The sequence below is a fragment of the Sorex araneus genome, chromosome 5 (assembly GCF_027595985.1).
Source record: "Sorex araneus isolate mSorAra2 chromosome 5, mSorAra2.pri, whole genome shotgun sequence".
In the NCBI taxonomy this organism is placed as follows: domain Eukaryota; kingdom Metazoa; phylum Chordata; class Mammalia; order Eulipotyphla; family Soricidae; genus Sorex; species Sorex araneus.
Window position 1 is genome coordinate 90,837,599 of NC_073306.1, and position 27,426 is coordinate 90,865,024.

A 27,426-nucleotide genomic window follows, 5' to 3' on the forward strand; every position below is an offset into this window, starting at 1 on the left:
TACACTCAAAGTCCACGCTAAGGACAGACTCAAAGCGGGAAGCACATGATTTTCATACAGGAGTTTGGGGTTTGATCCCCTTACCTGCTTGAATGCCCGCGGCACCGTCAGGAGAAACTCCCTAAATAATAAACTGGGGGTAGCCCTTAAGACCCGCTAGGTGTGGCCGAAAAAGAATACCTAAAAAGAAAAAGAATGACAATACTAAAGAAAAAGAATACTAAAGAGAAAGAATACTAAAACTGTATGCTCCTACAGGTTTTACATATTTGGCTTCCAATAAAGTGTTCAACCACCGGGGCTGGAGAGATAGTACTTCGGGTGGGGCGCTTGCCTCGCACACGGCCAACCGGGTTCAATTTCCGTATCCCATTTGGATCCCCGAGCACTGCCAGGAGTAATTTCTGAGTGCAGAGCCAAGAGTAACCCCTGAGCATCATTAGGTGTGGCCCACTCGCCGACACCCCCCCAAAAAAAAAAATTCAACCACAGAGTTCAGAGAAGGATTATGAAAACGCCAACCGAAAACAGCTGACAAAGGTACTGCGCCCCTTTCAACGGACCATTGAGCCCCGCGCCGGGTAGCTAACCAGCCGGGACCCCGGTAGCCAATCAAACGCACGCCCGGTAGCCAATCAGCGGCGAGCCCGGTGGGACCAATCAGCTGCGTGCCCGGCGGGACGCACAGCCGCTGGCCGAGCAGGTCGATGAGAAGGCGGGAGCGGCTCGGACAGCCGTGCCGCGCTGAGCCAGGCTGCTTGCAGTCTTTTCCTGGTCTGTCTGGCAGGTGTCTGGCTCCGGGTAGAGCGACTGGTGACCGCCAGCGTGAGTCGGGGCGGTGAGGGGGGGTGTGCGCGCGGCAGACGGGGATGCGGTCCCGCGGGCGCTGCTGGTTTTACTCTGTTCGCCGGGCCCGGAGCCTCCCGCCCGCGCTCGGTCTGTCCCTTCCCTGTGCGGCCCGTCGTCGGCCGCCTCGGTTCTGGGTGCTGCGCGGATGCTGCGTCGCGGGCCGGGTCAAAGAACGGCCTCCGGGACGGGCGGAGCGAGATCCGACCGAAGGGTGGGTTTTTGTTGGCTTCGGTGGCTCCCGCGGGCTTTTAAGCCTCAGCTGGGCAAACGTATTCGGCCAGATCGCTTGGACTTGGTAGTAAGATTGAATTTGAGTGGCCTTAGCTCGGTATGTGGGTGGGGACAAACGGTTTTTCTCCGGAACCCGGAAACTTATCTCCCAAACTGACTTCAGCCCCATCACATGGGCCGGGGGTTGAAATGCACATTCTCGGGCCCCGGGAGGCTGCGCAGACACCAGCGAGCTAAGGTGTCCCTGACTTTGATGGCCCACGGCACATTCTAGGTGAATGCACAGATGAATGCGCTTGGCTTTGGTTTTGTTGTGGTTGTGGTTTTCCTTCACCTAGTAAAGTATCCAGCAGATACTTTGTGTCGATTTGGCCTGGAGGTCAGTCTTTCCTGGAAACTAGTCTCTAACCTGCTTGCGCTGTGTTACGTAGTCACGGTCCTTTGCGCTGTGCAGAACTGGGGATGTTCGGCTGCATAGCCCCCGCCCCCACTCCCCTCTGACACTGTCTTCTCTGGATAGCTTTATGAGGCCTCTAGCACCTCCTTTCGGTGAAGCAGTTAAATGGAGCCAGCTGGATCTTACCTCGTATTACACAAAAAAGTATAGTAGAAATGACATCTGCACTTGTATGTTCATTGCAACACTGTTTACAATAGCCAGATTCTGGAAAAAACCCGAGTGCTGGAGAACAGAATACTGGTTAAAGAAACGTTGGTACATCTACACAATGGAATACTATGCAGCTGTTAGAAAAGATGAAGTCATGAAATTTGCATATAAGTGGATCAACATGGAAAGTATCATGCTAAGTGAAATGAGTCAAAAAGAGAGGGACAGACATAGAAGGACTATACTCATTTGTGGATATAAAGTAACAGAATGGAAAACTAACACCCAAGGATAGTAGAGATAAGGACCAGGAGGATTGCTCCATGGCTTGGAAGCCAGCCTCACATGCTGGGGGAAAAGGCAACCCAGATAGAGAAGGGACCACCAAGTAAAGGGATGGGAGATGCATGCTGATAGTAGACTATAGACTGAACATGATGGCCACTTAATACGTGCATTGCAGACCACAACACCCTAAAGGAGAGAGAGAGTAAAAGGAAATGTGCCTGCCACAGAGGGGGGGTTAGGGGGAGAAGGATACTGGAATCATTGGTGGTGGAGAATGGGGTACTGGTGGAGGGATGGGTACTCAATCATTATATGATTGAAACGTGAGCACGAAAATTTGTAAATCTGTAACTGTACCTCACATGATTCATTAAAAAGTAATTTAAAAGAAAAATACAAAAATTAAAAATTTTATTAAAATAAAAAAATAAAAAAATTTAAATAAAAAAATATATATTTGTGTTCTGAGAGTCCTGGGTGACCCCTAGGAGCACTGTGAGAGAGAGAAGGTGCTACACGCCCCGAATTGGGTTGTGGGTGGGCTGAATGCCTCAGAGTTGTGTCTCTCATTCACTCCTCTTCACGGAGGGAGTTTGCCTCCACCTCAGGTGTTTGGGAATGCGTGTGGTTCTTGCCCTTTGGAGAAATCTGTATTTGTTCAGATTGCCATAATGACACCACAGGCTGGTGTCAGTAACAGAAATTTATCTCCCCATTCTGGAGTTGAGGAGTCTGTGCGGGCTGGGTTGGTCATAAGGCTGCTCTCTCCTCAGTCTTCACATCGGCTTCCTTCCCTATCTGCCGCCAAGTTTCTTTTCCTGACAGTGAGTGGATGCCAGTCATTGGATCAGCTCATGGTCGTTTTCTTCTTGGAATCCTTGTCTCCACTCTGGCTCTGAGAGAACCAGAGGAACCTCTGAGTTGGCCACACAGAGTCTAGGTGTGTCACCTTTCAGGACCTCAGCATGTCTGCCGGGTTGGAGGTGCCTAGAGTTTTTTCAGCTCTGCATGGTGATTCACTCATGGGCATTATGACTGAGTTTAGTTCCCACCACCACTCCCTATTCCAGAGATTGCATTCAGCCTTCTCATCATTTGTTTGATCTAGTCACTCATTAGCACAATGGTGACACCCCTCACTCTGTTACTATGATTTGTGAGAAATACTTGATTATCAGATGACCAGAATCCATCTCTCATCTCTATGTCTATATCTCAGCTCTCACTCACAGCCGCTGGCTTGAACCCTTGGAGTTCCCTCAGGCCTTAAACCCGTACTCGGGTTAGGTTTGCAGATAGGATGGAGTGTGCCGCGGGCACCTGCCTGTTAGGGGATTTTATTGCCTACTGTTGTGCTGCCCATTCCACGCTCCCCCCCCCCCTTTTTTTTGTCAAAACCCTTCTCGTGACAGTGCAGATAACATGAGGTCATGAGTCCACCACCTGTCAGTCTGCCACCTGGTTGCCAATAAAGCTTTTTCTGGGCAAGAGAGTTGGCACAGGTGTGCTTGCCATGCATGTGGCTGATCTGGATTTGATCCACACGTGATACCCCGAGCATTGCTAGGAGTGATCCCCCAATATACAAAACTGAAAGAGGGCCAGAACTTCCAGCCTACCTTCCTCAGGGGAGATGGCCAATGATTTAGTCCTGTTAGTTGTTGGTAGAGCTTGTAAATTTGGACTCATGTTGTTGTGTGCATTTAGTTGCTGAGGTCTATTGAAAAATTTTCAAAATGTATCTTTTGTTCCTTCAGACCAACATTCTCTTTCTACTTCAGCATTCTCTGGTCTCTGAATGCAGTTGTTTACTCATTCTGTACACTTTTAGTTTCTAACACAGCTCCCATTACTTTGAATGCTCTTTTAGGCACCTGAAGTTGCTCATTAGCTTATACCTTTGACAGTGTCACCACAGCCTATGTCCCATACCCTCCCTCAGCTCACTGTCAGCATGTCACCTCTGCTCAGAAATCAATTTCTAACGACATCTTGCCCTGTTCTCCTCAATGCAATGTGCTTTCTCCTTTGTCTGAAACCCTTTGTTGTCTGCTGTGGCTTTGACCATTTATATCTGCAGAATAGCAAACACTTCTCAGATGTCTTGCAACTCCTCTGTGGGAAGAGGTGGAGGGAGCACCATAGAGAGTCCTTGAAAAGGGGATTCACATTTGGGTAAGGTGTTCCCTTGCATCGAAAATTTCACTTTATGGTGCTAGGTTTTCTACCTATACTGCTATTGGAAGCATGTGAGGATGCCCAGTGTCTTGGAGAGTCTGATTTAATTGGTGTGGGATGAGACCAACCCTGTTAGAAGCTCCCTGGGTGATTCTAATGCACCGCCAAGCTCGACAGCCACGGTGCTAATAAAGGAATAGACCAGTAAATGGTGCATTTCATGAGACTAGAGAGTGAACTGGGTACCTCGTGAGCCCAAGGGAGTGACTGATGTTGCCTGGAGTTACTTTGACCTCTAAGACCCAGCAATTCTCACCGAATACTAGTGTAGTGTGATGGGCTTCGCGCCAGAATGCTCTGGGCTCAGGCCACTTTCCTCATCTGTGCTCCGCAGTATGGGGCCACCAGGCACTTCCTTGGCTCATCACTGTCACTGTCATCCCATTGCTCACTGATTTGTTCGAGCAGGCACCAGTAACGTCTCACTTTGTGAGACTTTTATTACTGTTTTTGGCATATCAAATACGCCACGGGTAGCTTGCCAGGCTCTGCCGTGGGGGCGTGATACTCTTGGTAGCTTGCCGGGCTCTCCGAGAGGGGCGGAGGAATCGAACACGAGTCGGCCGTGTGAAAGGCCCTACCGCTGTGCTATCGCTCCAGCCCCCTTGGCTCATAAGTACTTGAAATATAGCTGGTGTCAGTGATGAACTGAACTTTGGACTTTATTTTAAATAGCCACATGTGACTAGTAACATGTTGGACAGTGTTTAATTGACACAGGTTAAGTGTTGAAATGATTTGATGATATTTATGCTGGGCCTACGTGAGTTCTGCAGGTTGTTTTCTTAGAATTGTTTGGAAGGGGTATGGTATTGCCAGCAGGTCAACCTGTACCTGTGGGGCGAGTGCATCAGCAGCCAAATGGTGTCTTCAGACCTGATACCCCAAAATTGCTGCTATGCCTTTGACCAGACCCCAACAACTTGGGGCCAAGTTTACCAAGAAATTAAATGGCCAAAAGTTACGTATGTGGGAGCCACACCCACAAATCCCCTCTGGCTCAAATATACAAGCTCATTTATTGGCCTTATTTTAGAGACCCGTAAATATTGAAAGATATCAAAAACCACAGTGCCATGGCTTGGTGCACTGTAGGTGAGCGGACACACCATGCTGGGCATATGCCAATAGTTTATTTCTCTGAAAGGGCCATGATCCAGAGTCAGACAAAAGAATCTCCGAACTGAGCAGCTCGCTGCAGAAATGCTTCCAGACTTTAAGCCAGGCTGACTTCACCAGGGTGCCTCAGACAGGGACAGGCATCATCCCTCCACCTGCCCCCTAAAATCCCCGGTCGTACCAACGTCCAGAACCCAATGAGAAGTGCAGGTGTGCGAGTTCAGTGATGGTGATCTCCAGGCCTCAAGGAATGGGGGTGGGCTGGTCCTTCTTATCCCCTTGTCCCCCATGGGACCCTGGAGGTCATGCTCCCAAACTGCCTCTGGCTGCTACATAAAGCTTCTTGGCAGCCATGATCCAGAGACACACAAAAGAATCTCCAAACTGAGCAGCTCACTGCAGAGATTTCTCCAGACCCTAATTATCTGGAATTTTGGAGTTCCAGGAGTGCACAGCCACCTTTGTGGCCGCGCAACATCTTATGCTACTCATAACAATCAGTATGAAAGAGTGTATGGGGAAGATTGTCTGCCATAGAGGCAGGGGGAGAGGTGAGACGGGGTGGTGGGGAGGATACTGGGGTTCTTGGTGGTGGAAGATGTGCACAGATGGAGGGTTGGGTGATTGATCATTGTATGACTGAAACTCAAGCAGGAAAGCTTTGTAATTATCTCACGGTGATTAACTAATAATAATAATAATGTCACTGTCAGTGTCATCCCGTTGCTCATTGATTTTCTGGAGTGGGCACCAGTAACATCTCCATTTTGAGACTTGTTGTTATTGTTTTTGGCATATCGAATATGCCACGGGTAGCTTGCCAGGCTCTGCTGTGGGGCAAGATACTCTCGGTAGCTTGCCGGGCTCTCCGAGAGGGGTGGAGGAATCGAACCTGGGCTGGCTGCATGCAAGGCAAATGCCCTACCACTGTGCTATCACTCCAGCCCAATAATAACAATAATAATAGTAATAATAATAATAAAATTAGCATTCCGAATTAAAAAAAGTAATTTGGAGTTCATGCCCAATTCAATCAGCTTAATCAATGACTGAATAAATTCCTACGTTAAAAAAATGTTTGGAAATTAAGTCATCTCATTAAATCTTTTTCTCATTCATTTTTAAAAAGTGGAGGGGGGCTGGAGAGATAGCACAGCGGGTAGGGCGTTTGCCTTGCACGCGGCCGACCCGGGTTCAAATCCCAGCATCCCATATGGTCCCCTGAGCACGGCCAGGGGTAATTCCTGAGTGCAGAGCCAGGAGTAACCCCTGTGCATCGCCAGGTGTGACCCAAAAAGCAAAAAAAAAAAATAAATAAATAAAAAAATAAAAAGTGGAGGATTTATTTAAAATTCTGTAAAATATTTGGGGGCTGGGAAGATTGCCCAGAGACCTGGATGCCCCAAGTTCTGTGTGTTCCCAAACATCACCAGGTGTACCACTGCTTCCCCCACACCCACGGGGCATTGGCTGCCAAGTTATCAGGACCACGAAAGCTGGGCAGAATGTTGCCAGGAGTGGCCCTGTACCACCTGAGCCCCTCTTCCTCCCAAACTGCAACTGTTTTACTTAGACATGATTGACTTACTAGATAATTGATTATTCAGAATGTGCAGATATGGGCCTTTACTAATCAAGTCTAGGTTCATCATCTTAAAAAGAAGCCCTGTTATGACATAGAGGGACTGCACTCATTTGTGGAGTATAAAATAACATCACATAAGGCTGACACCCAAGGACAGTAGATACAAGGGCCAGGGAGATTGCCCTTTAGCTGGAAGCCTGCTTCATGAGCGAAGGGGAGAAGGCAGATGGAATAGAGAAGGGATCACTAAGAAAATGATGGCTGGAGGAACCAGTTGGGATGGGAGATGCATGCCGAAAGTAGATAATGGACCAAACATGATGACCTCTCAGAGTCTGTGTTGCAAGATATAATGCCCAAAAGTAGAGAGAGAGTATGGGGAATATTGTCTGCCATAGAGGTAGGGGGAGGGTGGGAAAGGGGGGGTACACTAGGGATATTGGTGGTGAGGAATGTGCACTGGTGGAGGGATGGGTGTTTGATCATTTTGAGATTGTAACCCAAACATGAAAGCTTGTAACTATCTCACGGTGATTCAATAAAATTTAAAAAAGAAGCCCTGTTACCCTTTAGTTCCTACCTCTCACCCCTTTAGCTCCAGTCCTCTGAACCCCTGAACTGCCGTTTGCTATCTTGTGACTGGCTTCCACACAGGCTGATGTCTTCAGTTTGCTCGTGTTGTTCTGCTGGATCAATACTTGTTGATTTGTGTTTGTTTTTTGGGTCGCACCTAGCAGTGCTTGTTGCTTTCTCCTGGGAAGCTCTGGGGACGTTCTGGGATGTCTGGGATTGAATCTGGGTCAGCTATGTGCAAGGCAAATACAAATACCTAGTGGACTATCTCTTCAGCCCCCCAATACCTTTTTTTTAATGACTTAATCATTTTCATTTTATGGATAGACCACATTTTATTTGTCCGTTCTTTAGTTGATATTGGGGTTGTTTCTGCTTTGGGCTTTTGTGACTAAAGTGACTATAAATTTCTTTTTTTATAGGTATATTTTCATTTTGTGGTTATGCATAAGAATGGAATTGCTGAGGCACATGGAAAATTCTTAATTTTTGTCTCAGTGAGACTATGTTTTACTATACATGCCATGTTATTGAGTAGTTTTATGTCAGTTATTAAGAATTCTCTTGGTTTTATAGTCTCTGGATATTGGCCGTTGATGGGATTACACGGTGCTGGGGGCAGTTTCTGGGTGTGACTGCCTAGCTATTGGAAAATGGGGAATCTGGGTGGAAGAGGCCCAGTCCTGATCCGAGTAGCCTTGGAGATCTCAACCCCAGGTCCCGCATACCTGGGTTCCTCTGCTGGTTCCTTCATGAGGAAGCGGAAGACAGTTCCTTCTGCTGTCTTCGGCAGTTGAAGACCTTTGGAACCCAGCCACAGCCATGCTCAAGGCCACTCTCCACACGATCAAATGAGCCCCAGAGGAACTGGCAGAGGAACCCAGTGTGCGGGACCCGGGGCTGAGATCTCCAGGGCTGCTCGGATCAGGACTGGGCCTCTTCCACCCAGATCCCCCACTTTCCAGTAGCTAGGCGGTCACACCCAGAAACTGCCCCAGGTGCCGTGTAATCCCATCAACAGCCAACATCCAGAGACTATAAAACCAAGCTCCCGGAAGCGCGCAGCCGCATTGCAGCCTGATAGCCTAGTTCTCCCCCTTGGAGAACTTGGCAAGCTACCAAGAGTTTACTGCCCACCTGGGAGAGCCTGGCAAGCTCCTCGTGGCGTATTCATATGCCAAATACAGTAACAATGATGAGTCTCATTCCCCTGACTATGTGGCACCGTTGGGAAGGACAGTAAAGAGAGGCTGCTAAAATCTCAGGGCTAGGATAAGTGGGGATGTTACTGGGCCCACTTGAGCAAATCGTTGATCAATGGGATGACAGTATATACATACCTCTTGGAGAGCCCGGCAAGCTACTGAGTATTTATATACTGAGTATATACGCGCACACGTGTATTCGATATGCCAGAAACAATAATGATAGGTCTCATTCCCCTGACCCTTAAAGAGCCTCTAGTCGTTGGGAAGGACAAGTAAGGAGAGGCTGCTAAAATCTCAGGGCTGAGAGGAATAGAGACGTTATTGGTGCCCACTCGAGTAAATCGACGAACAACCGGATGACAGTGATACAGTCTTAGTCCAAGACAAGTGATTTTTTTTGACAGAGGGCACACCTGTTTATGCTGAGGGGTTACTCCTGGCACTGCACTCAGGAATCACTGCTGGCAGGGCCCAAGGGGACTGTACGGGATGCAAGGAGTTGAGCCTGAGTAGGCCACATGCAAGGCAAGCACCCTCCCTGCTGTACTATCCTGTAGCCCTGAAGGAAGTAATTTTTAATAACAATTTCTTCTCCAGTAATTGTACTGTAGCTGTTAAGGTTGTTTCTTGCCTTCTGCAGGATGCTGTGCTTCCTATTCCTTTGTGAATGTCTTCTGCTGGTGACTGCTCATGCTCATGATGATGACTGGATCGACCCCACAGACATGCTTAACTATGATGCTGCTTCTGGAACCATGAGAAAGTCTCAAGTATGGAGAACTACATGTGGGGGTTAGGGAGATGCTCCAGGGGCACCACTGGGGCGTGGGCCCCAGACCAAAAAAATCCTAAAAGTGAATAAACTAAGATTGTGTGGCTCAGTACAGTTGAAGAATCCATTTTAGGTTATTTTTGTAACTGAACTGTAAGGAGACTCTCACTTTTCTTTGTTTTAGATGAAGTATGGGATGCTGGAGAAAAAGGAGTCGAACCCTGATTTACCTTATGCTGATGAGTTGTCAGAATGTTACAAGAGCCTGGATTCTTTAACTTACAAGGTTAGGAGATTTTCATTGATGGATTTTATTATCTATGGCACTTGAATAGCTTTGCTAAAGTTTGTTTTTGTATACTGTATCACTGTCATCCCACTGCTCATTGTTCTAGTGGGCGCCAGTAACGTCTCTATTCGTTCCTGTTGCGTGCTAGTGTAGCCCAATGGCGTCTGCTCGCTCCAGGAGCATGAAGAGTATGTTGTTGTTACTGTTTTTGGCATATTGAATACATCATTGCCAGGCTCTGCCGTACGGGTGGGATATCCTCAGTAGCTTGCCAGGCTCTCCAAGGGGTGGGGGTTTTGAGTTTATATAGCTGAGCCGGAGGTGATTTGTGGGTGTGTCTCCCACATACCTAACTTTTGGCCCTTTAATTTCTTGGTAAACTTGGCCCCAAGTTGTTGGGGTCTGGCCAAAGGCACAGCAGCAATTTTGGGGTATCTGGAAGTCTGAAGGCACCATTCAGGCTGCTGATGCACTCGCCCCACAGATATAGGTTGACCTGCTGGCGGAACCATACTCCCATTATACTGTAGCACTGTCGTCCTGTTCATTGATTTGCTCGAGTGGGCACCAGTAACATCTCCATTGTGAGACTTCTTGTTCCTGTTTTTGGCATATTTATAATTTTTCTTTCCTCTGGCCTTTTTTAAGAATTATCTTAATGTTTCTGTAATATTTATCTCATTATATTATAATTATTTCTCTAGCAAATCAAAGATTTCTTAGAACAAGGAACAAGTTTTGTTCCTTCTCAGTTCTCTTATCACCTGTCACAGTTCTGGGCTTAGTAATCCAGCAAATGTAGTCAGTAACAACCAGCCTCAAAGCCTCGGAGCCCCTTTGCAGAAGAAGGGGTCTTACCTGCTGTGTGGGGACTGCTCCCCCCGTTACTCCATGCACGTGCAGCTGAAATACAGCTGTGAGAAAGGAAGAATGCCAAGGTTGCCTGGGGTTCGCCTGTTTGCTGTGGGTTGTGTGGGGTCGGGGTCACTGAGGATCCCCTGAGGAGAGGGCAGAGGCTCAGCACTGCTGAAGGCTCTGGCTGAGGCAGGGTTGGTCACAGAGCAAGTGCTTGACTTTTCCTTGTTAGAAATGACAAGTTTGGTATCTGAAGGAGGGAGGAGCAGGGGATTGGGAAGAGCTGGAGTGAAGGGTGAGATTTTTCTCTTTTTTTTTCTTTTTGGGTCACACCTGGAGATGCACAGAGTAACTCCTGACTCTGCACTCAGGAATTATTCCTGGTGGTGCTCAGGGGACCATATAGAATGCTGGGAATAGAACCCGGGTTGGCTTCTTGCAAGACAAAACACCCTACCCTCTGTGCAATTACTCCAGCCCCCAACGGTGATTTTTTTTTACCCGAGAGCCTGGAACCCAGGGGTTTCTGTAGGAGGTCTGGCTCTACCAAACGCCATTTTGCCAAGAGTCTGTGGTAAAGTTGCCGTCCCTTGTTTTGTGGGGGTAGCAAGCAAGCAAGCTGAATAGTAGGAAATTTGTTTTAACAGAAACTTTTCATGCTGTTTTTTTGTGACTGGTTCAAACATTGTGAAACATAGTTGGTAAAATGTCTTTTAAGTCCTTGTTTTAAAAAAGAACCTAAGAGAGAACAAAGTTAGTTTCTCTCTTGAAATTTGTGGAAAGGATTGTAAACCATGCCTGAGAACAGAGGAGACCAGCACTGACTTTTCTTTTTTGCTTTTTGGGTCACACCTGGCAATGCTCAGGGGTTGTGAGCATTGCTGCCTGTCACACTCAAAATGCCATCTGAAGCATGTTTCAGTTCTCAGCTCAAGGGACTTACCCAGGAAACTGAAGGTTGCTTCCAGCAAGTTCTGGGTGACAGGCTTGAGCCCAGCAGCTGGCCGCCAGTGTGCAGAGAGGGTCTGCCCTACTAGAGGGTGCGGGTCACGCCTCGCAAGTTCTGCCAAGAACAGTAGGGCGGAGCTGTAGTGGCAGGAAAAATCAGAAGGAAAATGTAATGTGACGGTCAAGAAATTCTTGCTGCCTCTTCATTTTATCTTCTGCTTTATGATCTGACAATTTAAAAAAAAAATGCTTAACTCATCAAAAACTAAACAACAACAAAAATACCCAGCCACACAGGACTAAATGCTGGACATTCTTTCAGTACAAAGAACCCACAGAAAGATAGGCTTTATTTTTTGTTTATTAGACCACTCCCACCTATGCTCAGGGCTTACTCCTTCTGCTGCGCTCTGGGATTACTCCTGGTGGGACTCAGGGCACCATGTTGGGTGCTGGGGATTGAACCCAGATCTGCCACATTCAGGGCAAATGCCTTACTCACTGTACTGTTGCTCCGGCCCAGACTGGTTCTTGCTTTTTATTTTTTAATTTAATTTAATTTTATTTTTTAATTTTTATTTTATTGAATCACCATGACAAAAGTTACAAAGCTTTCAGCTTTAAGTCTCAGTCATATAATGATCAAAGTCCCATCCCTTCACCAGTGCACCTGTTCCCCCACCAAGAACCCCAATATACCCCCTCCCACACCCCTCCCCCACACCTGAGTGGCCAATGATCTTCACTTTATTCTCTCTATACTTTGGATACATTCAATATTTCAACAGAGAACTGACTATTATTATTTGGAATTTTCCCCTAACAATCAAACCTGCTGAAAAGGCATCATTTGATAGTTTGTTTTCTATTGCTGAGAATGCAGATTATAGGAGCTTGCGTGGCTGCTGTTGCAGCTGCGTGGTTTTGGATTTCTGTTGTTTTAGCTCAGTTTATAGTCTAGATGCATTTCTTTAAGTCTGTGGGTTCCAAAATGGGTTAGTAGACCTCCTGGATCATAGTCTTTAAGGAGCAGAGGGGCCATGTCGTGCGCAGCTGTTCCGGATCTCATCTGGGCCGAGAGTGTGCCGGTTACACCCCATCCACGTCACTACAAGCTCGTACGTCTGGGTTGTGAGTTCTGGAGAATGGCAGACGCCACGTGGGCACCACTGCTGCTGCCGCTGCTATCTTCTCTGTAGAAAGAAAGCGTTGGGAGAGAGAATCCTTCCCCCCTACCCGGGCGGCATGGGGTCGTAGCTCAGCTCACAGTCTAGATGCATTTCTTTAAGTCTCTGGGTGCTAAAATGAGTTAGTAGACCTCCTGGATCATAGTCTTTAAGGAGCAGAGGGGCCATGTCGTGCGCGGCTGCTCCGGATCTCATCTGGGTGGAGAGTCTCCTGCTTTTTAATGTAACTGACAAATGCAAGCTAAAAAAAAAAAATCAGCTCCTTAACATGATACTAATGGGGCCTCTGGGCTGGAAACTTGAGCCTTATGATGCATACTAATGTTGATTTTATATTGTTATTACAGATTGAGGAGTGTGAAAAGAAAAAGATGAAGGACTGTGAAAGCCAAAGTAGTCCTGTGTTTAGGAGATACCTAAATAAGATTTTAATTGAGGCCAGAAAGCTTGGACTTGTGAGTATTTGGGGGGTGATACAGTGAATAATAATATTCACTGTATCATACATACAGTGAATAATAATATTCACTGTATCACTGTCATCCTGTTGTTCATCGATTTACTCGAGCGGGCACCAGTAGCGTCTCTATTCCTCTCAGCCCTGAGATTTTAGCAGCCTCTCCTTACTCGTCTTTCCCAATGACTGGAGGCTCTTTCAGGGTCAGGGGAATGAGACCTATCGTTACTGTTTTTGGCATATCGAATACGCCATGGGTAGCTTGCCAGACTCTGCCGTGCGGGCGGGATATTCTCAGTAGCTTGCCGGGCTCTCTGAGAGGCATGTATATATCTGTTCCTGTATTTGGGATATGAGTACGCCACAGGGAGCTTGCCAGAACATCAAATAATGTTCACTGTTTCTTAATTCAAAATGACATAAAATTGTGATAAAGAATGACTATGCTTTAACAAGGAATATCCAGTTCACTCTTTAACCAAAACTTTCACCATGCAGAAATAAAGGTTCCAGCTTGCTTTGCAGGATTTGGTGGAAGGCAAATAATGTCTACTAAACCTCTTTTTCCTCCTGGTTCATGGGGATCAATTCCTTACTACTGAACCACTTAATTTGAGTTTGGTGGGCAGAGAATTGTATAAAATTGTATACATGACATAAAATTGTATACAAAATGTCTAAAATTCATTTATGCTGTTTGCCACTTTAATAAACAGAGACAGCACAATAGGTAGAGCCTTTGCCTTGCACGAGGCCAACATGTGTTCAGTCTATGGCAACCCATATGGTCCCATGAGCACCGCCAGGACTGTCCTGAATGCAAAGCTAGTAATAACCCTTGAATATTGCTGGGTTGGAAACTTCATAAACACATGTCTTCATAATAAGGAAGATCTAGCACAGTGGTTCAGTATATGCTAAATAGCATTCAGGGATGACTTTTATACACCGTAATTACTGCAGATAGCAAGAATGAATTGCATTTTAGTAATATGTCAAGTATCTTGTGCAGTTGTAGAAGTCTTAGAGTGTCTTTGATATGTATGTATTTGATTTTCATGTTGACTATGACGTAACCTACATAACTTATGTAGGTATTAAATATTATAAACCAGCTATATTGAACTAGATAAATATTTCGGTTGGTCTTAAAACATCTCATGAACAATATAAAATTCTTTTCTATCTTTGGGGCAAATGTAATCCAGTCTGATGATGAGAAAAACGATATGCATTATGATGCGGAGATTATCCTTACAAGACAAACATTGGTAGAAATACAGAAGTTTCTCAATGGAGAAGAATGGAAGCCAGGAGCTCTGGATGATGCACTAAGTGATATTTTAATTAATTTTAAGTTTCACAATTTTGAAAAATGGAAGTGGCGATTTGAAGATTCTTTTGGAGTGGATCCATATAATTTGTTTATGGTAAGATGGGAGAGGAGGGAGACATTTTAGTGACAGGGTTTTTTCCTCTTATACACTTTAATATATAGTTTTCAAATTTTATTTTAGGTACTGTGATTTACAGTATTGATAATGGCAAGGTCTCATGCACAAAACATTCCATTACCATCCACCAGAGTACTCACTTCCCTTGCCATGTCCCCTTTCCATGTTCTATCCTCCAAGCCCCCAGCAGTGCTATGCTTCCTACTAAAGATCAGTTCTAAGTTTCTGTTGCCTTTGAGTATTTGTTTCCTTAGACAGTACAGTGGGTAGGGCACCTGACTTACCTTAAGGTAAGGAAGATCTGGGACAGTGTTTCAGTATTAGCATTCAGGGGTGAATGAAGAGTATCTGGGTTCAGTCCATGGCAACCCATATGGTCCCATGAGCACTGCTAGAAGTAATTCTTGAATGCAAAACCAGGAATAACTCCTGAATATTGCTAGGTGTGATCCCAAAACAAACAAAATGTTGGAAATGTCATAAACGTATGCTTTAATAATAAGGAAGTTCGGGGACAGTGGTTCAGTATTTGTTGTATATATAAGGGCAGTCTTTCTGTGTCTGTCTCCTTCTCAGCCTCACTCCACGTGATCCTCTCCAGACCTATCCATATAGCAGCACATTTCATGATTTGTTAGCTAAGTAGCATTTTTATACACTCTTTTGTTGCTTTTGGACCACACTTGGCAGTGCTCAGGGCTTACTCTTGGCAGTGCTCGGGGGATAATATGGGATGCTGGGGATTGAACTCCAGCCAGCTGCATGTGCAGCAAGTGCCCTGCCCACTGTGCTATCCCTCCGGCACTTATACAAAGTTCTGCTGTGATCATGTTATGAGATACCAAGTCACTCATGATATGCAGCAAAATTGTGCAAATGACATTGTATATTGAGTGCAGTCCTCGTGTTTCTGCTTCTCTTGTTCCGGAGGGTGGGTGGGAAGGGATGTTGGCCACTGACCCTGTTCTGCTTGTCTTTGAGGTGCTGCTGTGTCTGCTGTGTATCGTGGTCTTAGTAGCTACTGAGCTGTGGACCTATGTTCATTGGTACACCCAGTTGAGACGTATCTTACTCATCAGTTTCCTCTTCAGTGTGGGATGGAACTGGATATATTTATATAAGGTGGGGGTCTTGAAATTCTTTAATGTTTTATAATAAAAGAACTGTGATCCATTTAGAGCTCCTGTGTGTGTGTGTGTGTGTGTGTGTGTGTGTGTAGTGGGTGAAAGGTGTGATTAACAACTTCTCAACTATATTTGTATTTTTCTTTTTCCTTTCTGTTTTGTTTGGGGGTTGTGAGGTGGGAGACTTGACCAGTTATTGGGGGCAGATGGGTTTAAAAATTAGACTTCCACCTGGAAATAATCACTTTCAGTGTCTTATGGTGTTTACAGTCTTTTTTTCTGCATTCATTTTTTAGTTTTTAGAAAATTGAAAAGTTTATTGGAATGTAGGAGAGAAAGGAAAAAGAGTCCCCCTGCGGGGAGAAACAGTATAATACTGAGTTCTGCATTTTAAAAATTGGGATCACTTATATATAGGAATTCAAAAGAAGCACTAGTGTTGCTGTCAGAATAGCACAAGCATAAAGGGAAATTTCTGATCTTCCTAGCAGGGTGAGCTGGGCAGCTGGAGAATCTCAGCGCATTCATCTCATTGAATAATTTGGGTTATTTCCTTAACTTTTTGGTTTGGTCTAAGTTCCACAGCTTTTGGAATCTTAACTGTTTACAAAGTGAAGGAAGGCAGGCTTATTGAATATTGTTATTTTAATGATTTCCGTTGGGAAGCTTTGATTATTAAAGGTACATTATCCTAGGGACCCAAATGCAGCTCACAGGTGGAGTGAATGCTCAGCTATGACCCTGCATTGGCTCCAGGCACTATGAAAAACAAACTATTTTCCATTGGTGTTGAAAATCACCCAAGGAAGACACTGCTTTGTCTTTCTTGGATGAGTTAGAAAATGGGAAGTTATTATATGTAGCTATGTTGGAGGGGGATAACATGAATTTTTATCCTTTTTGGAATTTTTTAGAAAAATCAATTGTGTTAGTAAAAAGGTTTTCCATGGGCCCAGGATGTAACTGAGTGGTAGAACACCTGCTTTGGATGTACAGAGACATCCTGTACATCCAATCCCCCCCCCACACACACACACAATTTTTCTTTATAATTAGGAATTATAGTTGTTTGTTTTTATGCTAAGACTGATTTGCCACGAGCTGTAAAAATAATAAACAAGGCCAGAGAGCTAATACAGCGGGGAGGGCACTTGCCTAGCATGTGGCCAGGCCTGGTTCCATCTGTGGCATCCTCTGGGTCCCCTGAGCCTGGCCAGAAGTTACTCCTGGGCACTGACAGGTGTGGCCTCAAAAAAAACGGCGAAAGAGAAATACTGCACATTCTTTGCCGTTTAACTTTTTTAACGACCTGGCGTGGCTGGGTAGTGAGGACTTGCCGGGTTCGGGGTGTGGTGTGACCTTCACTGTGGCTTTCCTTCTCCCCGTCGGTGTGGCCAGCTCGCGTTTGCACAGCATCAGGCGGAAATTGCCAAAATGGAGCCATCAAACAATGTGTGTGCCGAGAAGATGAACTGGGCTAGCAGTCTCTGGGGTAAGGTGCTGACCAGCTTACTCACATTATTCTGAACAGTTATTAGTGACCGCATACCAGCGATTCATAAAGAATTTATTAGATTCTAGGAGGTTTTTCTTCACTGAATCTTTAACGTCAGTAGACTCTACAAGGGTCTCAGGTTTAGAAGTAGTGACTTGTGCATTTTTTATAAGTCACCGTGTTCTGGTATCAGTTTTCATAGGGAAGTTCTTTGTGCTGGCTCTGACATTACCTGTCAAGTAATAACAGATGAATCCTCTGTTCACTGGGGCTCAGAGTCTTCAGCACAGTCCTGAGACTCTGGTGTGGCAGTGGATATGAATTGCTACCTATTGTCTGATTTCACGCTAGCCTTCGCCTTCAGTATTGAAGCAGTTATAAATCACAGTACCTCAATAACATCGGATGGTGGTAGAGTGAAGTCAAAAACTAAAATATTGTCTTACTTTTGCAAATGCAGTGTGACTTTTATAAAATGACTCAGTGTTTTCTGTTTCTTTGAATAGAATGGTTTCGAATATCCTGGACTTTTAAGGATGACCCGTGCCAAAAGTACTATGAGCTCTTGGTTGTCAGCCCTGTTTGGTTGGTCCCACCAACAAAGGTACATGTTCTGGAACATTGACTCTACAGAGGTTTGATACCGAGGGCGATTTTGCTAATAATTTTCCCAGAAAAATGCAGTTTCACTACACAGTGTGAACAGTGTCTGGTGGCTCCGAGAATGGATGCAGCCCCGGCCTCGTCCTCTGCGTGCTGCTGCCCTGAGCACTGTGGGTGTGGGTGGCTCAGAAATAATAATAATAATAAATAAAAATAAAATTTTATTTATTGAAAAATAAAGTGGCACATGGCAGCACTTTAATTGAATAAAAAAGTTTTAGTGCAATTAATTTGACTTAATTGTGGGCCTCAGTTCTTTGAGGGAAACGACGTTGCTTCTGTCTTTTGTTTTAGGCAGTGGCAGTCACGTTCACCACCTTTGTCACGGAGCCATTGAAGTACGTCGGCAAAGGTCTGGGGGAGTTCATCAGGGCGTTCATGAAGGAGATCCCGGGCATCCTGCATATCCCCGTGCTTGTCATCGTGGCGCTGGCAGCCATGGTTAGTAAGAGCAGCACGGAGCACAGACAAGGGTAGAGAAGGCATTTCTGAAACCACCCAGCTGCCCTGGTAACATCAGGATCAGTCTTGACTGGGATAAAAAAAGGTGGCTTTGGTTTTAAAAAAAATTTTTTTATTACAGATTTTGTTATTCTGCTAAGTGCCTTCCAGTTTGACTATTGCTGTCTTAGCAGTGACCTGGAACTGTGCGTCTCAGCCTTTCCCAACCACATTCCCTCCATCTGGCCTGGTTTCCTCCCTGTGACCCCTCCGGCTTCTGGTTGACCCCAGTCTCATGCAGTGGTCTCTCTCATTTATGAGGTTTTTATTATTATTATTATTATTGTGCCCCCTTGAACTGTCTTGACTGCTCACAGGTGGTCATATGGCCCTGGTCTTTCCTATGAAATTGCAAATGCACAGGAGACTGTATATAATAAACAATTTTGAATAATTTTTACATTTTTCAGATTACTAATCTTCCCTGTAAATTCCTTGTTTTTGCCAAACTGCTATTACGTAAGTCATATAATAGTATATGTAAAAGTCAGACTGTATTCAACTGACTGAAATGGCTAATGAATTCACATTTCATTGATGATTGCGGACTTGCACTTAACAGATTTGGGTTGTTTTTGGGCCACACCCAGCAATGTTCAAGGGTCACTCCTGACTGTTCTGCCACACGGGATGCCAGGGATCAAACTTGGGTTGGTCATATGCTGGGCAAAAGTCTTACCCACTGTAGTATTGCTTTGGCCCCAGGAATAGATATCTTTTTAAAAAAGAAATGAAATTGAGCCAGGAATGTGCCTCAGAGGAAGAGCTCGAACCTTGCAGGTGTGAGAGCTTGCGTTTGATACTTAGCACTACAAAAAAAAAGTACAAGACTGTGCACTCTGATTAAGTCACCTCGTTAAGTACTGAGTCATGTGTATTTCTTTTCCTCCTAGACTTTCTGCTATGGTGCTGGGAAGTCTATCCCTATGCTGAGACACGTGCAAGGCCCCGAGAGCGAGCCGCCTCCAGCCCTGGAGCCTGGTCGTGGCCAAGGCCGCCGCCTGCAGGAGCTTGACTACAGAAGCCCCGGGGGAGCAGGTGATGCAGTGCACAGGGGCCACATCGAGCCTCGGGCGCGAGGCCCCTATGAAATGACGCATGAGGGTAGAAGTGATGTTTTGAGAGCGAGAGATGGTGACCTGAGATTTCAGCCTGGCACCAGGAGCCCTGAAGTGCTGCGGCCCTTTGATTTTCCAGACGCTGAGGCGAGAGAGCTTCCCCAAGTGGTGCCCAGCGTAAGTCGGCCACTGTTCCTTGTGCTGTCATACTCTCCCCTCCTCGCAGGCCTACAGTTTTCCACAGAGACTTTGGTTATGTTTGTCCTTCCTCCTCTCTGGTCAAAATGTAGTCCAGCCACCTCTGGTGAAATGGCACTGCATCTTGATTTTTGTCCACTGCTGTTTAAGAGTAGTTTGTTAGAACACAGTAGTTTGTAATAAATTTCCCAGGAGGTCAGCAGGGGGCTTGATGGGAAGAGATTAGAGATTGTTCTTTCCTGGTGCGGGAAGGGATCAGAGCCTCATTTTCTTTTTTTTTTTTTTTTAAAGCGCTTTCTTGACCCATTTTTATTTTTTATTTTTTATTTTTTTTTTTTGCTTTTTTTGGGTCACACCTGGCGATGCACAGGGGTTACTCCTGGCTCTGCACTCAGGAATTACCCCTGGCGGTGCTCAGGGGACCATATGGGATGCTGGGATTTGAACCGGGGTCGGCCGCGTGCAAGGCAAACGCCCTACCCGCTGTGCTATCTCTCCAGCCCCAGAGCCTCATTTTCTTGAGTCTTTATTTTACTACAGAATGGATGGAGCGTCTTTTCCACCATTGTTGACCTTTCAGAGGGACATCTCCATTCCCATTTGTGAGAGTAATTAACACTTGGAACTTTTTAAGTTGCCACTCTAAACCTTTGAGAAACAATAAACATGGTCAATCCAGGAAACTGCAAAATTCTTTCCTGTCAAGTTCGTCAAAGTCAAAAATAAGCACTGCTTCATGCAGCTGGGTCCTCTCAGATTTCCTCTCCACTTTAATGGTAAATGGGGATGTCATTTATTCAGAAACCTCCTACGACTCCCCCCCTCACTTGATGGAACAGCTGGAGACCCCAAGGCGTTACTGCTTCCCCCCAATTGTTCATCCTGCCTCAGCCTCAGGGGCCTCTCTGTGAGTCCTTAAACACTGTTCTTTTTTTTTTTTTCCCTTGGCTTTTTGGGTCACACCCGGTGATACACAGGGGTTACTGCCGGCTCTGCACTTAGGAGTTACTCCTGGCTGTGCTTGGGAGACCACACAGGGATGCTGGGAATTGAATCTGGTCAGCTACGTACAAGGCAAACGCCCTACCCACTGTGCTATTGCTCCAGCGCTAAACATTTCTCAATGGTCACCCTTTGAGACAGTGCCTCTCCCCAGTCCATGCACTCACAGGGCTCCTGGGGACCTTCCAGACCACCCTAACTGAGGCAGTGATATCGTTACAGTCCATCCTGAGACTTGAGAGTTGGGTTTGCCACAACTACTTGGCACTTTAACTTGCTAAACATTGGATTATTAAACCACTACACTGTATTAAGTCACTAAAACAAAATGTACCTCTCCTTTCTAGCATAATCCACCTGTTTTGGATACTAAGACCAAAGAGGGCAGTGGATTCTCTGGAGGGAGCATGACCAAGAGCACCCATCCGGCTAAGCCTGCGTATGGCCCCGAGCCCTCGGAGACTGAGCCACCTGCCCCGCCCCCCGCGTCCCCCGAGCCGGGCAAGACCCACCTCAGGACTGACCCCAGCAGCAGCCCAGAGGAAAACAGCAAAGCCGCACAAGTGTGTGGACAGCAGCTGGACGGCGGCCCCTGTAGCTAGAGGTGCACAGGCACAGGCCCGGGCTGAGGGTATCTGTGGGTTTTGTGCACAGCTCCGCGCCACGAGTACCGGCAGTCAACTACCCAAAGGCCAACTTACACTTTATTTTACCGACAGAGTGAGAAACACATGGATGTCACATATGTATTTTAAATGTCTTTGATACTAACATACAGCTTCATAATTTTTTAAGTTTTAATTTTGGAACAGGATGGCAAGTGTCACTGATTTTGAATAATTAAGGCCAATTTGAATGAACACATTGTTTAATGTGTTTGTTAATCAGGCCACATATACATGTGAACCACCATAGCTGGTACGTGCCATGCCGGTGTCAGTGTATTAAGGGACATTGAAAAAGTTTTATTTATGGGCACATACAAAGGAACTAATTAGCCAGAATATGTTTCACCTAATGAAATACTGCAGTCCAAGATGTCAGCCTTGCATTGAGTTCCAAGGGTTTCCCAGAGTATTCTCAAAAACGATTTCTTGTTTTGAGCCCACCCAGCAGTGCTCAGGAGTGAGACCCAGCAGTGCTGGGATTAGGGGTACCATATGTGGTGCCCGGGTTTGAACTGGCCTCTGCAGGATGCTAGGCAAGTGCCTTAACTGCTGTACTATTTGGCCCTGAAAAAGAATTTCTCAGGAAAGCCCTTATAGCCAAGTGTAGCCTCTTGAACCTTCCTGTGGAGGGTCCCCAAGGCAGAGCAGTGAGCTCTGTAGGTGGCATCCTGCTTCCTCTTCACCCCCTCCTCTAAGGCAACAAAGACTCTTAGGGGAAGCCCCATAATCTTAAGAGCTTTGTTGGCCGAGAATGGCTTTGTTCTTGTCCACCTAACAGTTTGTGAGACCTGTTTTCTCATTACTAGGAATCTCAGCAGTTGAGACTTAGTTGTTAGTTATAGCACTGTAGACCCATTGTTCATCTGTTTGCTCGAGCGAGCACCAGTAATGTCTCCATTGTGAGATTTGTTGTTACTGTTTTGGCATACTGAATACGCCATGGGTAGCTTGCCAGGCTCTACTGTGTGGGTGGGATACTCTTGCTAGCTTGCTAGGCTCTCCAAGAAGTATGGAGGAATCGAACCTGGGTCGGCTGAGTGCCAGGCAAATGCCCTACCTGCTGTGCTATCGCTCCAGTAGTTGATAGTTGACTGTATCTTATTCATAACCATGTTGTATCATAGGAAATCTGATTTATAGAGACCTATTAGGCAGTTAAAACCATGATGGGAACAGGTTTGTTTTTTTTTTTAAAACAAGGCAGATGATGTAATCAACATTTTCATTTTTTTTAGGCAGTTTTCAGCCAGAGAGGTGGCTCACTGGGCTGAGTCAATGCAGGAGGCCTGGGTTGGCACCATGGGCTTCCCCTGCCCCTGAAAGTACTGCATAATTGTGGCCCCCCAAACTTCTTAAAAGAACGACTTCAAATTTTGTTCATGTACTTAACGAGGAGGCAAATTTCACATTATTAAGATTTCATTTCTTTCAGTCTTCAGGTGTTTAGCCACTTAAAAGAATAATAAAGAATAATTTTAATTTTCACGCAGGCATTCATTTTAGAAAATATACTCAAAGCATTTGCTTTTTTTTTTTTTTTTTTGCTTTTTGGGTCACACCTGGCAATGCACAGGGGTTACTCCTGGCTCTGCACTCAGGAATTACCCCTGGCCATGCTCAGGGGACCATATGGGATGCTGGGATTCGAACCCGGGTCGGCCGCGTGCAAGGCAAACGCCCTACTCGCTGTGCTATCTCTCCAGCCCCAAGCATTTGCTTTTTGATAATTTTTACATTAAAGGCAGAATGGCCCTTTTCACTCCCAAAGTGTCACTATTTTATGGCTGTTTTATGTTAAACTTTCCTGTTTAATGTTGTAAAGATCTGTACTATTGCATCAGGGTGGAATTATGCTTCCAAGGTACCCCTAATTTCCCTCTGAACTATGAGGGATGGGACTGGGAGAGAGATGACTCCAAGGGATAGGCGGGCAGTGAGAGTGGCATTCATGTGTTCTGCATTCCTGCCCCATTTTTCAGAAAGAAAGGAAGTGAATTTCTTTTTTCTTTCTTTTTTTTTTTATTTTTGCTTTTTGGGTCACATCTGGCGATGCACAGGGGTTACTCCTGGCTTTGTACTCAGGAATTACCTCTGGCGGTACTCAGGGGGCCATATGGGATGCTGGGAATCGAACCTGGGTCGGCCGCGTGTAAGGCAAACGTCCTACCTGCTGTGCTGTCGCTCCAACCCCGCAGCGAATTTCTTTGTATTCTTTCATTGCAGATGAAGGGATGGAGTCCACCTTGACAGCAGGACCGCAGGCGACATGCTGCTGTTGTTTAAGGACGGCAGCGATCAGGGAGGATTTGTTAGAGCAAACGGAATATACAAAGGCCAGTGTGTAAGCAGGAGACACAGGCTTGCCTACTGTCTAGCCAGTATTTGTTAAAATGTAGGATTGTAGCTTTCAAGAAAATCAGAATGGGAAGAGACAGCATTTTCAAGCAATCTTTAAATGGAATAATGTTTACAGTGTCGAAAAATGCCATAAACACAAATAAACTTATTTTATATTGTGGTTTGATATGCTGTTAATGCTTATTGAATATTCTGGTCAGGAAAAGCTCTATGAAATGTTTGTGCTGGGGCGATAGCACAGCAGGTAGGGCATTTTCCTTGCACGCGGCCGACCTGGGCTCGATTCCCAGCATCCCATATGGTTCCCCAAGCACCGCCAGGAGTAATTCCGGAGTGCATGAGCCAGGAGTAAATAACCCCTGTGTATCGCCAGGTGTGACCCAAAAAGCAAAAAAGCAAATAAATAAATAAATGAAAGGATGTGATAGCTGGTATGTTAAATTTTGTCTGACCTCAGGACCAAAATCTTTTTCCAAACCTTTTAATGCAATTTGAAGGTAAGTATTTCCCCCAAAAAAACATTTGGGGAGCCACATCAATCACCTGAACGAGTCTTAAGGACTAAGAGGCAAGGACACAGACAGAAATCCCGGACCCGAGCAACCTGCAGCAGAGACGGCCTGGGACGTTGCACTAGGCCTGCTCCACTGGGCTGCTCAGCCGGGGCAGGTGCCGTCCCACCGCCTTCCCTCTAAGAGCTCCAGTGGTCGCCATTTTTTAGAAGCCAGCAAGAAGCAACAGGTACAAGCTACTGTGACAGTAAATGCCAAGTCTCTCGGGATAGGGGGTGTGAGCCGGCCCTCCCCTCACCCCATGGGACGCAGAGATGACACCACATCCACCCACCATCTACTTAAGCGCTCACGTGGCCACGATCCAGAGACACACACATGAATCTCGGACACGAGCAACCTGCAGCAGCAATTTCTTCAGACCCTAATTTTTAAAATCTTAGAATTCCTAAAGACAACAATAACAGTAATAGGCATCCATAACAAGCAATACAGAATACATTGTCTTGCTTGTATTTTCGGCAGGTATGAGGGGAGGTAGGACTGGTATCGAACTAGAGAAAGAATACCTTGCAAATTGTCTGCACACAAGCAGGGGAGATATGGAAAGGGGGGGCATATTGGGGATTCTGGTGATGGAAAATGTGCACTGGTAAAGGGATGGGTGTTAGATGACCGTATGATTGAAGTTCAAACTGAATTTTGGTGAATTAAAAAATTTCAAAAAAAGAACGAAGAGGCAAGAATCCATCCCAGCTGTGTTGGAGCAGTGGAAATGCTTGAGTCTTCGGACTTGCTGCAGGTGTGGGCGCCTGCATTCTTGCCTCCTGGTTCAGGCCCTGTTCTGTTCCATCACGTACTCTTGTAAACTACTTTAGGTTTCTAGGAAGAAGAGTGCAAGGTCTTGATGTGAATGTTCATCTCCACAGACTTAAGTTTTTGTCACAGCCATAAGTTTTCTTTAGTCTAGATTAGTTTCAGGGAAATTTTATCATAGTACTTTACAACAACAGATACTATTTTACACCATCTTTTTAATTAAAAGACCCAACACATGCCAAAAGAAATTTAAGAACGATTTTTTATAATGCCTTTGGCCTAAAGATATTAGTAAAAATTTTTCTCAAGGGAAAAAAATATTAGGTTTTATAAGCTACTCTTGGGTAACTTTTTTACATCTTGTCAAGTACATTATTTTACTAAACAACGTCATTTCTTGCTACATGAAAAGTATAAAAATTTCCATTTTGGATGAAGATTTAAAAAACAAAATTCTCCATAAGACAATATATTTTAGGATTCGTTTAAGGTACTACTAGAGTCCTGACAAGTTCCTGGAGCACGTGCTCCCAAGCAGTGACCACAGTAGCTGACGCACCCCTGGGACACCTCCCCCACTGGAGTGAATGCCACGGAATCCTGTACTAGGCAAGGCTAAGTATTCACATCATTCTGAAAGCATTTCAAGCTGCTGTGTTACAGTGCTATAATTTCTCCTCTTGAGGAAAATATAATCAGTTGAATTTCCCTGCAGTGTTCAGGAAGGAAGACGCTTTTTAAAAAAATATAGTAAGTAGTTTGATTAATTTTTTTCAGAATTTTTAAATTCCAACAAAGCATTATTTCGTTGCAGGAGGTCCTTTACCCCGACTTCAGCGTCTCTCTTTTGATCTCTTTGTATAAGAACTCTCTGCTCATCCATCCTTTTCGCCTGAGACCGTAGAATAAGGCTAAAAAAGTCCTCATCCGGCACTGTTTGTCCTTTCGTGGTAGTGGGTGGTGGAGCACATCTTTGATCATCTAACCTGGAACCCTGAAAGTTTGCAGGAAGTGATTACAAGATGCAAATACAGAGGATGGAACAGCAGCACCCCTCCCCAAGTCCACTCAAGCCTCCCGCGGTGCTCGTCTGCTTGGGGACAGCGTGGCTGCTCTGCTTGGCGTGTGCAGCAGTTAATGCCCACAGAGCCTCAAACACCTCGGACTCAGTACAGAGAAATTTTGCCATCTTGGGCCTTTATCTGTTAACAGTCCAGACCAAATTGTTTCCTTCATGTTCGAATTTAAGATTGTTGTTAGAAATAAATGTTACTGACTATAACTTCGAGGACTGGAGTGACACTGCTGGGGTGGCCACTATGTCCCAAACCTAGTGTCCTGTCAGGGGCCCCCTCCACTTTATCTCTGGTATGGCTCAGTATCACTAAGAATGCTGACTTGGGGCTGAGTGGTAGTTCAGGGGGAGGGCATTTGCTGTGCATGTGGCTGACCTGGGTTTGATCCCTGGCATCCCATATGGTCCCCAAGCACTACCAGGAGTAATCCCTGAGCATTGCCAGGAGTGACCCAAAACGCCAAAAAGGTTGAATGGTGCAATGAGCCCCTTCTCTCCAGTTCATCAGGGTCACCCAACCTGTTGGCATAGTTATTTTTTTCACCTATAGAACCAGGAATGGGATCATGCGTGGGGGGAGAATAATCTCCCCAACTCCTCCTTGAGATTTCTTATTTGACTCATTGGTGGTTTAAATCCCACAGATTTGTGAGTTTTCCAGCTTGCTTTCTATTACTGATTTCATTCTTTTACAGAAGATATTTTGTGTTAAAATCCTGTTTTTATGGTGGGTTATGAAAGCATTTTATGTTCTGTACCTTCCCCTCAGTCCTATTTGTCTCCCCTGCTTGCATGCAGCTGACTTGGGGTACTTGAGCACTGCTGGCTGTGGTCCACCCTCTCCAAAGGTAATCAATCAGATCATGTCTTCTCAGCCAATCACTTTCACGGGGGGCAGGGGGGGACTTGGGAGTTCTGGGCTCCCACCCTTTGAGCCATGGCGTCTTTACTACTCTGCATAGCCACGACTTTGAGGTGGGAGTCTGAGCTTGAATCTGCCAGGTAAGCTCCAGGTATTCCCTCTCTAATCATTTTTATTTATTTATTTATTTTTTGCTTTTTGGGTCACACCCGGCGATGCACAGGGGTTACTCCTGGCTCTGCACTCAGGAATCACTCCCGGTGGTGCTCAGGGGACCATATGGGATGCTGGGATATGAACCCGGGTCGGCCACGTACAAGGCAAATGCCCTACCCGCTGTGCTATCGCTCCAGCCCCTCTCTAATCATTTTTATCAGCAGACAGGCGATACTCAGGGAACCATGTGGGATGCCGGGGATCAGGTCAGC

At 45.6% G+C, this 27,426-nt stretch overlaps 2 protein-coding genes across 11 annotated transcripts in view; one reads left to right on the forward strand and one right to left on the reverse strand.

The window, feature by feature from the left end:
• Positions 1–703: 703 nt before the first annotated feature.
• On the forward strand, positions 704–26,013 carry CLCC1 (chloride channel CLIC like 1). 7 transcript variants are annotated; one of them, XM_055138474.1, is made up of 12 exons: positions 704–825; positions 9,342–9,471; positions 9,658–9,759; positions 13,100–13,207; positions 14,418–14,639; positions 15,645–15,785; positions 17,186–17,279; positions 17,789–17,886; positions 18,240–18,386; positions 19,340–19,681; positions 21,052–21,308; positions 25,876–26,013. In XM_055138474.1, exons 2-11 carry the CDS (start codon positions 9,343–9,345, stop codon positions 21,304–21,306), a joined length of 1,638 nt encoding a protein of 545 aa, XP_054994449.1. In that variant the 5' UTR covers positions 704–825; position 9,342; the 3' UTR covers positions 21,307–21,308; positions 25,876–26,013. The 7 variants fall into 7 exon arrangements, with proteins under 7 accessions (XP_054994449.1, XP_004620074.1, XP_054994448.1 ...); XM_004620017.2 differs by lacking the exon at positions 25,876–26,013 and adding an exon at positions 23,596–23,896; XM_055138473.1 differs by lacking the exon at positions 25,876–26,013 and having other exon boundaries at positions 21,052–23,896.
• The window catches only part of GPSM2 (G protein signaling modulator 2), a 45,049-nt gene continuing 42,879 nt past the window's right edge, over positions 25,257–27,426 (reverse strand). For all 4 annotated transcript variants that reach the window (XM_055138472.1, XM_004620043.3, XM_055138471.1 and 1 more), the window contains one exon: positions 25,257–26,055. In XM_055138472.1, the coding sequence (XP_054994447.1) occupies positions 25,825–26,055 (231 nt within the window). In that variant the 3' untranslated portion in view covers positions 25,257–25,824. The remainder of the gene's footprint in view (positions 26,056–27,426) is intronic.